Raw genomic sequence first — 14,993 nt, forward strand, 5'->3', positions numbered from 1 at the left:
GAGAGAGAGAGAGAGAGAGAGAGAGAGAGAGCGCAAGCTTGTCTGAGTATGTGCACAACACTGGGTTTACAAGGAGCATATATTACAACTGCAATTGGTTATAAATCCAGCAGAAAATAAAAAGGTCATCAAATACACCTTAATGGCCATAAAAAGACAAACACAGTAGCTGTTGGTTTAAACTTTTTCATAAAAAGTGAAAAATGCACAAAATAAACATTTAAACCTGATTACTTCCTTGCCTCGATCTTTCTGCACATGGACTCAGTCTTGGAATACATTATGCTCTTTTTTTACTTCTAAACAAAGAAGACTTGCAAACTGAAATTGTCCTCTGAGACCTTGTTTTTTTACTTTTAATTTATAAGCTGTAAGAGATGAAGAATTAAAAGCAGTACTACGCTAAACAGATGATAAATATCTGTCTTCAAAGAGCTGGTGAAACACATGCCTAAGAGATCCATCCATAAAAGCATGCCATAAAGACACACCTATGAGCTGCCATAAGTAAAAATCGTACTATATTAACATCATATTAGCACATCCCATCTAGACAGCTTATGCACACTTAGCTGAATTGATTTTATAATCACTTTGACTTTGACTTGGATATGTTTAAGAAAATGGATAGATGGATAGGACATTCATACAGTATTCCAATTCTAAGATATAAAATTTCTGCCATTTTTGTGGCAGGAACTGGAGGAATGGTTATAGGAGCTTGAATTTCCAGTTACTGTGGTTCGGCAGTGGAGATACCGCTCATGCTTGGAAATACAGTACTGTTGATGGTGAACTCTAAATGCAGTTGACCATCATGGAAAGAGACAGTTTGTATGCCTAAATGCTTTTTATCTCACTATAACTCTGGATAAGTTGACAGAGGTTTCAACCTTTGGTGGTGGGAGAAAAGGGGAGCACTGAATAAAGTAGAGTGGAACTAAATATGTAGAGAAAGGAAGAAGAACAGAAAAAACACAAGGGAAAGTCTTTTTTTTAATCTTCCCCTCTTGATCTTCCATCCTACACAGAAAAACAGACACACATACAGTCTACTTTCACATGCAATATACTTTACACAGGTAGAGTGTCACCCTACTTGCACAGATTGCAACAGATTAGTGGTGAGTAGGAGTTAAAAGAGCTGCTGAGTGCACATTTAATACCACAGATATTTAAAGAGAACATCCCTTTTATCTGAGGGGACAATCTGCATTATTCATGCTGTGCCCTCTGAGAGTTGAAGGGAGGAGGAAATAGATGCAAAGACATTTCAGAGAATTATTGTTTTTACTAGCAGCCAATGGATTCCTGTTACATTAACAGGAGATATACATTCTGTCTCCTTCCAGCACTTTGTTGGTGTCAGTGTGTCTGTGTGTTTGTGTGTGTGTGAGAGACAAAGAGAGTGCATTAAACATGTCCAATCTTTCATTTTTTGACTTGCAATTGTTGAAGGTGCTCTGAAGAAGAATGCAGCTATTACACAGCTGCCGATGTGCTGGTTCAGCACGATGCTCATGTATCTGTCTGTGTTGTTTTTGTTTTCAGCGTGCAGGGCAGGCTTCTACAAATCTACTCTCGGGAATATGGAGTGCTCAAAGTGTCCACCTCATAGTTTCTCTCACCATGAGGGGTCTCTTCACTGTGGCTGTGAGAAAAACTACTTCCGTGCTGAGGGAGACCCTGCTTCTATGGCCTGTACTCGTAAGTGTGCATTTTCCCCCAGTGTAAATAGCACTAACATTTCCTGGTGAGCTATCACATAGTGAGTCAGTGAGTCTCATATGTTGCAGTTTGTATTTTGTGTCACTAATATAAAGGTTTCCAGACATTTTAAACAACTTGTTTTGCAGTCGTCCATGTTTGCCCATGAAAATAAACACCTTCAGCACAACATTGGAATTCCAGAGATAACACACTGGGAAAACAGTGAATAAGTGGACACAGGAAGATAAAAATCCCTCATTTTTTTAAAAGGTCACATTTTCTACCACCTTTTGTACTTCCTGTGTGAATCTGTTTGCCTCCATCTCATGCAAATGGATTGCAGATGCAGACGACTCCTGCAACTATTCAAAAATGCATTCTCTCTAAACCAATAAATCACTGCATTCCCTGATGTCAGATTATTGATACATCCGTTACTAACGGGGCTAGGAAGAAAAAAAAACTGTGTGGGGAATGGTGGAAAATATAAATCAACGCCCGCAGCCGCAGACAGAATGCTAATTATAACGACAATCACAGCAGGTCCCTGTTGTGATTATCTCAACATCATCTTGTCAACTACGCAAATTTCATCTCATTGGGACAAACTGAGCAACGCTAGAGCTGAAAATGAATAGATAAGTTGTTAGGAGATAATGATCGTGATTATCTCAGGAGAGGTCTTTTACTGTTAGCGGTGTGATAAAGGTTGTTTCAAGCTGACTTTGGAAATTTGTTGGCAAGAAAATTTCAAAGGTCAGAGGAAAGGTTGAAGAAAAGGAGAAAATGTTTCTATTTTGTTCTTCATTCAGTACAGGGAGTGCAGAATTATTAGGCAAGTTGTATTTTTGAGGAATAATTTTATTATTGAACAACAACCATGTTCTCAATGAACCCAAAAAACTCATTAATATCAAAGCTGAATGTTTTTGGAAGTAGTTTTTAGTTTGTTTTTAGTTTTAGCTATTTTAGGGGGATATCTGTGTGTGCAGGTGACTATTACTGTGCATAATTATTAGGCAACTTAACAAAAAACAAATATATACCCATTTCAATTATTTATTTTTACCAGTGAAACCAATATAACATCTCCACATTCACAAATATACATTTCTGACATTCAAAAACAAAACAAAAACAAATCAGCGACCAATATAGCCACCTTTCTTTGCAAGGACACTCAAAAGCCTGCCATCCATGGATTCTGTCAGTGTTTTGATCTGTTCACCATCAACATTGCGTGCAGCAGCAACCACAGCCTCCCAGACACTGTTCAGAGAGGTGTACTGTTTTCCCTCCTTGTAAATCTCACATTTGATGATGGACCACAGGTTCTCAATGGGGTTCAGATCAGGTGAACAAGGTGGCCATGTCATTAGTTTTTCTTCTTTTATACCCTTTCTTGCCAGCCACGCTGTGGAGTACTTGGACGCGTGTGATGGAGCATTGTCCTGCATGAAAATCATGTTTTTCTTGAAGGATGCAGACTTCTTCCTGTACCACTGCTTGAAGAAGGTGTCTTCCAGAAACTGGCAGTAGGACTGGGAGTTGAGCTTGACTCCATCCTCAACCCGAAAAGGCCCCACAAGCTCATCTTTGATGATAGCAGCCCAAACCAGTACTCCACCTCCACCTTGCTGGCGTCTGAGTCGGACTGGAGCTCTCTGCCCTTTACCAATCCAGCCACGGGCCCATCCATCTGGCCCATCAAGACTCACTCTCATTTCATCAGTCCATAAAACCTTAGAAAAACCAGTCTTGAGATATTTCTTGGCCCAGTCTTGACGTTTCAGCTTGTGTGTCTTGTTCAGTGGTGGTCGTCTTTCAGCCTTTCTTACCTTGGCCATGTCTCTGAGTATTGCACACCTTGTGCTTTTGGGCACTCCAGTGATGTTGCAGCTCTGAAATATGGCCAAACTGGTGGCAAGTGGCATCTTGGCAGCTGCACGCTTGACTTTTCTCAGTTCATGGGCAGTTATTTTGCGCCTTGGTTTTTCCACACGCTTCTTGCGACCCTGTTGACTATTTTGAATGAAACGCTTGATTGTTCGATGATCACGCTTCAGAAGCTTTGCAATTTTGAGACTGCTGCATCCCTCTGCAAGATATCTCACTATTTTTGACTTTTCTGAGCCTGTCAAGTCCTTCTTTTGACCCATTTTGCCAAAGGAAAGGACGTTGCCTAATAATTATGCACACCTGATATAGGGTGTTGATGTCATTAGACCACACCCCTTCTCATTACAGAGATGCACATCACCTAATATGCTTAATTGTGCGATACTTTAAAAAAACTTACGCTGAACACCCTGGGGACCGTTTTCGGTCCCGCCCGAAAAAGTGCTATAAAAAATTTATTTATTAATATTTTATTCCACTTTAAATTAGCCAATCTTTTAGACCTACTTCTCCTTGAACTAGCCATGTCAAGTTTTAATTACATTTCGCGGATTTTAACCCTTTATATCCCGGTTTCGTCACATGAGCGCACTGCTTTTTTTGCCCCAAAAAACAAAAAACTTGAATATTTTCCAAAAAAAACATTTGAGGTAATATTCAATTGTTATTATAATTAGGCCTTTAGATGGACTAAAGATTGGCACCAACAGTCATTTCGATCGCCTTTTATTTTTTTTCCAGGAGCGCATTTCATAAAATGCACATTATCGACCACGCCAGAAAAAGTGCACTGTAAAAAATTTATATTCATTTTTTTTCCACTTTAAATTGGTCAGTCTTTTAGACCTACTTCTCCCTGAACTAGCCATGTAAAGTTTTAATTATATTTCGGGGGTTTTAACCCTTTTGATCGCAGTTTAATTACATGTGCGCACCGTTTTTTTTAGCCGCCCGAAACAAAACGAAATATTTAAAAAAAAACAACATTTGAATTAATATTTGATTGTTGTTATAATTAGGCCTTTAGATGGACTAAAGATTGGCACTAACCTTCATTTCGATCGCCTTCTATTTTTTTTTTCCGGACCAGAAAATGGTCTCCAGGCGGCAAATGCTCCTCCTTTAAGCCGGAATCAGAGCATTCTCCCCGGGTTAACTCCCGACAATGACCGGGGCATGTTGCGTCGGATCCCTTTTTCCAACACACACTTCCGGTACCACGTCACAACAAATACGTCATTTCCTGTTGATTTGAAAAAAATTACCCCGCTAAACGCTCCTAGTGGCCGAAAATGGTCCCGCCCGATCAGCGGGCGACGCTGCTGCTGCACGCCGAAAATGAGGCTTCATTCCCCGCAGGCCTTTCTAAGGAGCCCGCTGTTGTCGGCTGTTTTCGAGCCCCGGATCAAATTTGGAGCAAGGGCGCCACCTGGTGGATAAATAAAAAAATTACAATTCCAAGGCCTCTAGTCCAAAGCAAAAGCGAAACCTAAGCCGTAATCCAGATATTAAAGGTCATAATTCTGCAGTGAAAAATAGCGTTTATAAAGGGTTTCAATGGGCCCAAAACGGTCCCTAGGGTGTTCAGTGTGAGTATTTTTGCTGCTAAGCCGTTTTAGGCTGCTGTAGGAAAATCAGACTGAAATTTTGAATTTTTTACAAAAACGAAACCCGGTGGCAAGTTTCGCTATGCTACACCCAACACAGTGGAAATGGCGTTCATACGAACAAGCAAAGGGACCGAAAAAGGTCCCAGGATGACAATTGGTAGTAGGCTTTCGAGCCTATACAGCTTGGAGTAAGACAACATGCATGAAGAGGATGATGTGGACAAAATACTCATTTGCCTAATAATTCTGCGCTCCCTGTATGAATCATTGCATTATTGCTATTATTAAAATGTAACACATGTCGCACAGTACCACTTACATATGACGTTAAAAAATTATAGTATGTTGCTGTTCATCTTGACTTGACTTTTCCACAACCGTATTGTAATGTTGACCGACTAATAATTAGAGATTAGGGCCACTTTTTCCTGCTTTAGCTGACCACTTCACACATTAGGGTTAGGCGCTTTGCACATGATCATGACCGTGACATTGCCGATGACCGATAGCATTGCTGCAGGGCAGCAGAGGAAGTTAAACTAAACAATTATGGTAGCACCGTTCATGACACACAAAGTGTGGCCCACATGTAAAAGGCGCAGAGGTGAGAGCTGACCATAATTAGACAGATGTCAGCTGAACAAAAACTGTATTAATTCATCACATTTTCTGGCTTGTTACTTTTTTAAATTAGACCTATAGTATAGCTGTCCTACAGTTCTTTTTTTGTTTGTTTGTTTGTTTGTTTAGGTGTTAAATATTTCATCTGTCTTCCCTTCGGTCTTCACCATGCGCTGCATACACACTGTGGAGAAAAAAAAAGTTAACAAGATAAGCGAGCATCTACAAATGAAAGTCACATAATGGGGTTATTTAAAAATCCATCCAGCAGTCAAAAGTATCTTCTTCTGTTTTCTCTCACTTGATGCTGATGATGGATTAGTGTAGCTGCTCCACGCTCATTAACTTCAAAGCATACAGAATTCTGGGTGTAAACTTGTGTTTGCACGCCCCTGCATGCCCAGACATGTCTTTCTTACAAATATTGCTTAGATGTGAAGGTGCTATTTGAAGTTTATTATGAACCTTATAATAATGATATTGATTTCATGCACCAATTGGTAAATGAAATAAAATTCACCTTGAGTTATGAGCTATTGCGCTTACTTCGATCATTGTTGATCCACGACATCGTCGCTCATCAGCACAACCCTATCACACAGCACAGTTGCAGACAGGCAGGTACGCAGCCCCTCTCCTTGCTAGCAGGTAAGGTAGCTGACCTTCAGAACGATGAACAACACTTTGAGGGATTTGGAGAGGTCACTGATGCTCCCGTTTATACATCACGGAAGCATTAAATAGCACATGATAACGTTTGTCATTTAACTGAGGCGTTTACTGGCTAGCGGCTATATATATAATAAAACAATAATGTTAATGGCACAGCTCAGCGCATCTGTAACATTAATAAACAGTGTTAGTTTAGTAGGATAACAAAATAATTTGTGTTCAAAAGCAGAGGCACCACTGTTACTGTATTTGTGCATAACTCTGAGTATTGATCTGAGTATTTGAGTATTGAGTTTTTTCATGGGTGTTAATTCTGAGTTTGAAGTTCTAAGTTGCAGTACATGCAGTACACAGCAAAAATGTACAATGCTGAAAGTAAAATGAGTTAACTGACGTCTTGGAGGAATTTAATTTTCAATGACGAATCCAAACTGTTAAAGTACAAGAAAATATAAGTGACTGAAACTTCTTCCACAGTAGTTTTGCACCTTTAGCTTTAACACATTGTGTTTGGTTTCACGTGCAAGATGTGTTCAATCATTTTGACTTTTACTTTAGCTTCCCTGTATGCATGTGCATACAAGCAGTGCAGTGCATATACATGTATGCACATATGGGTAAAGCTAAGCTGAAATGCAGACTCAAAACTCTGATGTGGTCAGTGGATGTTATGTTAGTTGTACATTTTTTTTACTGATGTTTTAAACCTGTTTTTACCACTTAGATATTTAAATGACTGACTTTTAGAAACTTCTTGTGTGCAACTGTATTTAGAGTTAAAAAGTTTGAATCATGTAACTTGACATGTAATTTGACATGTCTTTCAAAGTTAGATTCATGAGACTTGCAGATATCCAAGTTATCAGAACTTCTTTGCAGCCAAATCGTGTGTGTATTTTTCTTTTGATTTCTCTGGCTCAAGCACATAAATATCTGCGATGCAGATAACTGAGACAGCCGCTGCGCATAGTTTAGGAGTGAAGTAAATTCAGCAAAACAAACTAAACAAAGCGTTTTATCTCAAGACACAATCCAGTAAGCCCATTTGAATCTTTTTTTTCCTTCCTCTGCCTTCTCAGTTTCCCCCACTGAGCTATTTGGCAGTTTTGCTATGTCCCCCATGTAATTAGTCATAGTTTTTCATATGAGTATCTGGAAATCTGTTTGTAATAAGACAGATTTTATGTTAGTCTGAGTGAGTCAGACTCACTTGCTCCGACTGTGCCATGCTCCTCTTATTTCTTACGGAATTTGAAAGTGAGATGTAAACACATACATACTGTAGTAGATTCACTGATTTACATTAACATAACCCTAGTATTACGACAACTCATTCACTGTGTAGCACTCATAGTAAGAATTTTCTTCCATGAAGATGTCCAAGTAGGCAAATAATGCATTGTGAAATATATATATATATTTCACAAATTATATATATATATATATATATTTCAAATATATTATATATATAATATCTTATTGATATATATTATATATATATATATATATATATATGTGAAAAAAAAAAAAATATATATATATATATATATATGCCTTTTTGTGAATTGTCTTCCTTATGAAAGAAAAAGGAACAACTTTGGGAAATTTAAGGAAGAATAAACACCAAATCCAGCTATAAATGGGTGATTTTTCACAACCCTGCTCCAATTCTCAAAGAGAAAGACATAACAGCAAATAAGTAAAATGACCATATAGTTAGATTTATAGTTCATGTTACATGTTCTGTGTACTACACTTAGCATATGACTTTGCTGTTAAATGTAATTCAGTTTAATGCCAGTCTACTGACTGATGTTAATATTGCTTTTCGTCTGTTATGCTGCTGCATTTTCCTTTCTTTGTGTTCTTTCCTTTCAATCTGCCTTTTTATACTATACTAATCAGTTTTTGTGTGTTTTTTTTATACTACTAAGCGTTCTGTCCTTCTGTAAATCCAGTGACCTGCCTCTCGATCTCACCTCATCTCCTTCTGTCTACCAGGACCTCCTTCAGCTCCCCGGAACGTAATCTCTTCCATCAATGAAACTTCTGTTATCCTGGAATGGAGCTGGCCTGAGGACACCGGAGGGCGCAGGGATATCACCTTCACTGTCCTTTGCAAACGTTGCCGTGCTGTTGCTGCTAATGGCAGCAGCAGTGGGACCCAGCGCTGTGAACCTTGCCGGAGCAATGTTCGCTTCCTGCCAAGAGCCATGGGACTGCACAACACCACAGTGACGGTTGGCGACTTGTTAGCCCACACTAACTACACATTTGAGATTGAAGCACAGAACGGTGTGTCATCGCTGGCACCAAAGATGAGACAGTACGCTGCCGTCACCATCACCACCAACCAAGCGGGTGAGCTGTCATGATGTATGGGTGGCTAGCTAAAGATATGAGCTGAGACAATTGACTATACACAACAGCAATACTTTTGAACCATTTTGGATATTGATTGAAAGTTGTCTGCGTATAATCAATAAAAAAGATAGATCACTGATGTAAAAACATAGGCCCATTCTCCAACAACAAAGAAAAAATAGCCTCTGGCAGATCTTAGGTTAAGCAGGTTGGTCATCTCATGCAGGTTGCAAGATTTTGCTTATCTCTATTTTTAGCTGGTCTGAGGACTGGGAACTATGGAGTGGCTGATTCATGCATGAAGAAAAGTGCATTTAATGCAAGTGTATTATATATGTAATAACAAGTACTGTGTGTAAATAAAAAAAAATAGCTACCATGTTGATAACATACACAAGCTTCTCCTCCTCCTCCCCCTGTGCTTCTGAATATTCTCATAAAATAATACCCTAGCCTATGGTTTATATACCTCAAACATATGTACTACAACCATCAACCCTGGACATTTACAAGGCGATCCCAGGCCGCTATTCTCTTGTTTAACGACCAGGATCGAATGTCCTCCTCCTTTTCCAAAATATAACTCCTCCTTTTAACATACTCTCTTAACGTGAGGATGGGCTCCTAAAACTCCCATCAATCTTTTTATACAAATATCTCTCCACACATCCAGTTCTTACAAGAAAAAGACGGCAAAGGAAAGCAGTGCCGTGAAATTCCAAGGGTAAAATAAATCTAGCTGCAGCAGAAAGTGCCAAACCTCAGAAATCCATGACTCTAGCAAGGAATGTGCAAAGGTCCCAGTCTAGTTCATCAGCTTATTTTCTTCTTTTTGCCATTCCTTCAGTGTTCCCCTACACATTTTGCCTTTGTGTTTGGAAGCTCAGCATTTTTTTCTCAAGCAGTGTGGTTCCCTACATCCCCCCCACCGCCCTACCGACCTCCTTTACTTCTACCTGTCATGTCCCAAACCAACCCCACACCCAGTTTTTCTGTGTTCCTCTATTTTTCTGTATGGCTCTTCTTCTAAACCTTGAAGGTTGATTTAGCACCTGGAAGGGTGTTTTTTTTTTTTTTTTACAGACCAGACAGATGCGAATTTCTCTCATAAGCTGTCATACAGCAAGGTCAGACTCCATCACATCGATGATGATAGGCAGATGGCAAGAGCAATGAATTTAAACAGAGTCAGAGTAGAGATGCCTTCAAGCAAAATGCAATGAAACCTTTAGTACTTCAAGTCTTTTGCTTGTTTTAAAAGTTACATGCAAATATCGAGTCTTGGTGCCTCTGCTTTATGAATGAAAGAGACGCTTTCTCTCACAGGTTACAGGGTGTACTGATTATTCTTAGTATCAGTATCAGTAATGTAGTCCCCTTGGAATTCACATGCCTGTAAATCAGGAAAGCTGTGTGGAGAAAAATGAAAATCAAGTAATGTAAAATGTTAAATATTATAACAACAGATCCAAAATTGTAAAAACAGCCTCACACCTGTGGGTACACTCAACGGGAAATACCATGAGGATTGGATTGTATTGGATAACTGATTCAGATCTTGCTACTTGCAGCAGTCTTTGTGAAATGTCGTGTTGGGCTGACTTGGTGACAGGCTGATTTTCTTGTGATAGAAAACATGCATGTACTACAGCATGTAGTTTAAGCTTCAGAGAGTTCCAAGAGGGAGACTCAAAAGAGGCACTGCATAGAGTAAACACTGTACTTATGGAAACTTTTAAACTAGACACACAATTACAAATGCAGGAGCTTTGATATATATAAATCACATACCATATAAAGAGTCTGCTGTGTGTGTGCCTTTTAAGTGACAAAATAGGGATAAGCGTTAAATGTAGATTTTAAGTGTCTTTCTGGGTGCTCGTATGTTTAAATGCACATGCATCAAAAGTTCAGATTAAAGCAAAATTAAAAATATACAAATTTGGACAAAAAAATAAAAAAATAAGCACATTTTTAGTAAGCATTATAATGTAAGTGTGTGGTTAGTTAGTAGGATTACCTCTGCAATCTGAATATATATTAGATTTGAAGAGGGCTTATCAACACTAAGAGGTCTGTGTGTGCACAGAATATCAAAAGCCATCTTAGTGTCTAAGTGATAATCAGATGAAATGAAACTCATCTTTACTTACCATTTATCAGTGTGCTCACATAGATGCAAGCAGATTTACACACCGAGAAGGACAACATACACAGCTCAGTACTACACCCTCTGTCCTGGCTTTTCACACTTACAATCCCCTCTCTCTTTAACAAATATCTCAGCCTGCAGCTGCACACTCTCCATCAGCCCTCAGAGTTTACAAGGATTAAGTATGTCAGTGCACTTGCCCCACCCGTCTATATGCTTTCCCTCGAATAAACACACATACTTACACACCAGCACACACGTATAGATGCCAAAGCTGTTAAAAGCTGGATTAAGTGTTTCCCTGGAAGGAGCAGTGTGTCCTGGTTGTGCTGTCAAGGTGCTGTCAGACAGTTCTCCTCCTCTCGCCTCCTTTGCCCTCCACTTATTTCATAACTATGCTAAGAACAGAGTAACTGTGATTCAGATGCAGAGTAATATCTAGTTGCATATCTCTAGTGATATGATAATATGGTTGGTGATGATAGCTGTTAAACAATGAGAAAGTAAAGGCAAAGTTGTATATTTTCTCTCATTTGGGCAATGATTTTTGCCATTGAATAGCATCTTGTTTAATTTAGTTTCCAATAATAATTACTTCTAACTGTGTGCCTGTGTTGTAGAGGTCACTGTTTCAACATCTGCAGCATGGCCCTCAAATTATGAGTGAATGACAAAGAAGGACAGTTTTTAACACCAGTACAGGCCTGGTATACTGTATCAGTTATGCCTCAGACAAAAAACAGAGTGACAGCAAATTAAGTGCTTAGCAGTAGACATGCCGAGGAAGATAGAAAGGGAAGCAAGGCAAAGGAAACAGAGGAGTAGAGGAACTTGAAGCTGCCTCTAAGCAACCCAGACACAGTAAATCATTACCACCATAAACCACAGAGCCAATAAAAAGCACAGCCTCACCCCACTATCAGAAGCAGAGGGAGAGGAGAAGAGGAGGAGCAGGGGGTATAGAAACAGATTCTCCCCATCTGGATTCATTACAGGAGAAAAAATAACTTCCCGCGGAAATACACACGAGTAAATGTACACACACACTTAGACGCATTCTGCAGCCATATAATCACAATCAAGAAAGGCTTGAACATTTCAAAGACAAACATGTTTTTTCCTGTGGTCTAATAAAATTAAAAGTCGATGCCTCAGATGCCGAGCTGGCCCTGGAGCTGCCTGGCAATTAGAGAGCAGTAAAAAAGGGAAATGAGAAAGGGAGTGAGGAGAGAGACACAGAACGAGAGAGGGGTGCGAGTCTTGATAGAAGGAGAGATGTGCTGAATTACTAGATTGGGACCATGTGAACTCCCTGAGGCAAAGCGGTGCATGGGTGAAGGATTGGCGAGGAAGATTGGCAAGAGAGAAAGCGACTAACCAAAATGGATGAGGACAGCAGAGAGGAAATTGTTTATAGTGTTTTAAATATAAGTGATGGAGGACAAACTACTATACTCTGATCAGAAATAGCAGAAATTATCGTGCTTTTGCTTGTTTTTGGTACACATGTAAATCTTACTGGTCCTAATCTTTACTTAAAACGACAAATATCGATACACATTTTGATAAATTTAAAACCAGTAGAAAATTCCGATATGTTGATCCAGTGCAGTTTCTTGTACATTACTTCACACGGTCTTGTTCCACTCACAACCCTGGGCCTTTGCTTTAGAATGCCACCCCACCAAGCAGCAAACTGAATTAGGCTAACAGGAACTATAGACAATTGCCAGGATTCAACACTGTGGACTGAACTTCCACTGAACCTTAGACTAACGGAACTCACTCTCTGACTGTCTATGTCTCCTGCCCAGCTCCCTCTCCAGTAGCAGTGATCAAAAAGGAGAAGACAACTCGAAGCAGTGTCTCCCTGTCCTGGCAGGAGCCAGAAAGACCCAACGGTATCATCCTTGACTATGAGATCAAATACTACGAAAAGGTTGGTTCAGTATATATCACTGTTAAAGTTTTCCTTGTGTGCATTTGTATCATAAAATGTGCCTCTCTAAGAGAAAAAATATCTAACCCTAACTCATTTGGGGGAGTACACCTAAGATGGGAAGATTGTAAGCATTCTCTAAACGTCTGGTAAGAATGATGCTAAATTCAGAAGATAAACGCACATGGCATAGTAATTCGTGAGCTGCTTGTGAATAGATTCTAGTATTTTATTATTTCAATCCAGCTGTGTCTCCAATTTAGGCATCAAAGAGAAATAAATACCCTGAAAACTGGTCACTTGAATTTCCTGAAAATATTTCTCACCAGGGGAATAGACTGAAAAGGTTTACTTACATTTCCACCTTTTTAGGTCCATGTAGTATATCCATCAGTCTTTCTCTAACATTTGGAAGAACATCCTGGACTTATTCTCTGGCCTAGTAGACTGAATTTCTGTGAAAATAATAACATTTAACTCAACTCTAACCCTTATAGTCTTTGTAAATGTTATTCGAACTAATGCGAGTTGTAGTTTTGGGTTTTCAGGTACAATTTAAGTTAATATAAATTTAAATGAAATGAAAATGTAGTTGTCGTTATGTTGTGCATAATGTTTTATTTTTACAATAAAAGAAATCTCTTCATCAGAAGACCTCCCTTTCCACCATGTTTTCTTTTTCATGTGACAATTTTTACATTCTTCCTTTCTTTTTGCTTCTCTTCTCCTTCTATCTATCCTTCCATCTCTCATGCTGCCCTCCTCTCTAGTCCACTCCTTAATGGAGACAAGTTTTATGGCAGACAGTAAATGCATCTGTGGGGTCCCTCATTCTTCTGTGAGGGAAATTAGTGCAGAACGAATTACACTGGCTTTCAGCACCAATGCTGGGCTATGGCTGACATTTGATGGTGAAATTAGCCGTGGATGCAAGTTTAATCACTCTGGCAGATTCAGTGTGTGTGTCTGTGTGTTTGTGTGTGTATATGTGTGTGTGTGTGCCCCAAATCAGTTTGCTTGAATGCCAACAGTGGCCCCTAATCTCTTGATTAGTAGGCTGACAGAAGCTGTTTCCTCTCTAAACTCTGGTCTCTGCTCAGCCATCCCTACCTAAGATGTTAAAACAAGGCCGGAAAACAGTGAGAGGAAAAGTTAATGAGTGATGCTGGGTCAGAGCTCACTGCAGGTCTTATTCTCAGCTGTGGTTTTCCAATTGCACACACATGCTCACTTATCACCAATGCACGCTCGTTCAAAAAGGACAGGAAAAATATGAGGGTGGAGCTAAAGTAAAGCATTTTGTAATAAAGCCTTCTGGGTATTTTGCTTGGTAACCGCATTATCTTTCAGGAAGTGCTGGAGACACAACACAAACACACATACCCACAAAGCAAGTTCCCATAGGATTCTCCTCACTAGACATACATACCCAGGGATTTTAAACCCCTGACAAAAGGCTCTTCCACGCAGAAGAGCAAACTTGGAGAATCATGGTAGATCCCAAGACGAATGCCAGACAGAGGCCTCTTCTTGTTGTAGGCACAGGGACACTGAGGGCAACTAGCATGCCAAGGATAAAGGCCACAGAAGGAGAAACACTGGAACACGAATTCCCCACACCAAGACCACACCATGACTCACTTATGAGACAGAAAGAGGCTTTTAGAGACACATGCACAGACACACAGATATAATTGCACATAGACATAAACAGGATGGTGAAACAGAACACAAAAACAGACTAAGATTAAAGAGATTAAAAGAGAGAGCTTTTACCAAGGAAGTGATGTTCAGGTCTACATCAACAGCCAGACTTTTTTTTTTCTTTTTTTTTGCTGTGGTTTCCTGTCTGGATTTAAACAAGTTTAAAACAGACATTTGCAGTGAGAAGAATTCAGTAATCCAGTAGAAATTTACCAGTGACTCCAGCCTAGCATCTGTCACTGTAGAAACTGCAGTCATATCAAAAAATGCCGAGCATATAGTGCATAGAGTAATGGATCCTCAGTGGACCAACATATTTGGG

At 39.5% G+C, this 14,993-nt stretch overlaps 1 protein-coding gene across 5 annotated transcripts in view; it reads left to right on the forward strand.

Annotated features, from left to right (window-relative positions):
- The window catches only part of epha3 (eph receptor A3), a 94,605-nt gene that overhangs the window by 50,226 nt on the left and 29,386 nt on the right, over window positions 1-14,993 (forward strand). For all 5 annotated transcript variants that reach the window (XM_014337933.2, XM_005935715.3, XM_042226237.1 and 2 more), the window contains 3 exons: window positions 1,552-1,707; window positions 8,514-8,873; window positions 12,843-12,967. In XM_014337933.2, the coding sequence (XP_014193419.1) occupies window positions 1,552-1,707; window positions 8,514-8,873; window positions 12,843-12,967 (641 nt within the window). The remainder of the gene's footprint in view (window positions 1-1,551; window positions 1,708-8,513; window positions 8,874-12,842; window positions 12,968-14,993) is intronic.

This window comes from Haplochromis burtoni, unplaced genomic scaffold, assembly GCF_018398535.1.
Source record: "Haplochromis burtoni strain Fernald_Lab_line unplaced genomic scaffold, NCSU_Asbu1 Contig_202, whole genome shotgun sequence".
NCBI lineage: Eukaryota > Metazoa > Chordata > Actinopteri > Cichliformes > Cichlidae > Haplochromis > Haplochromis burtoni.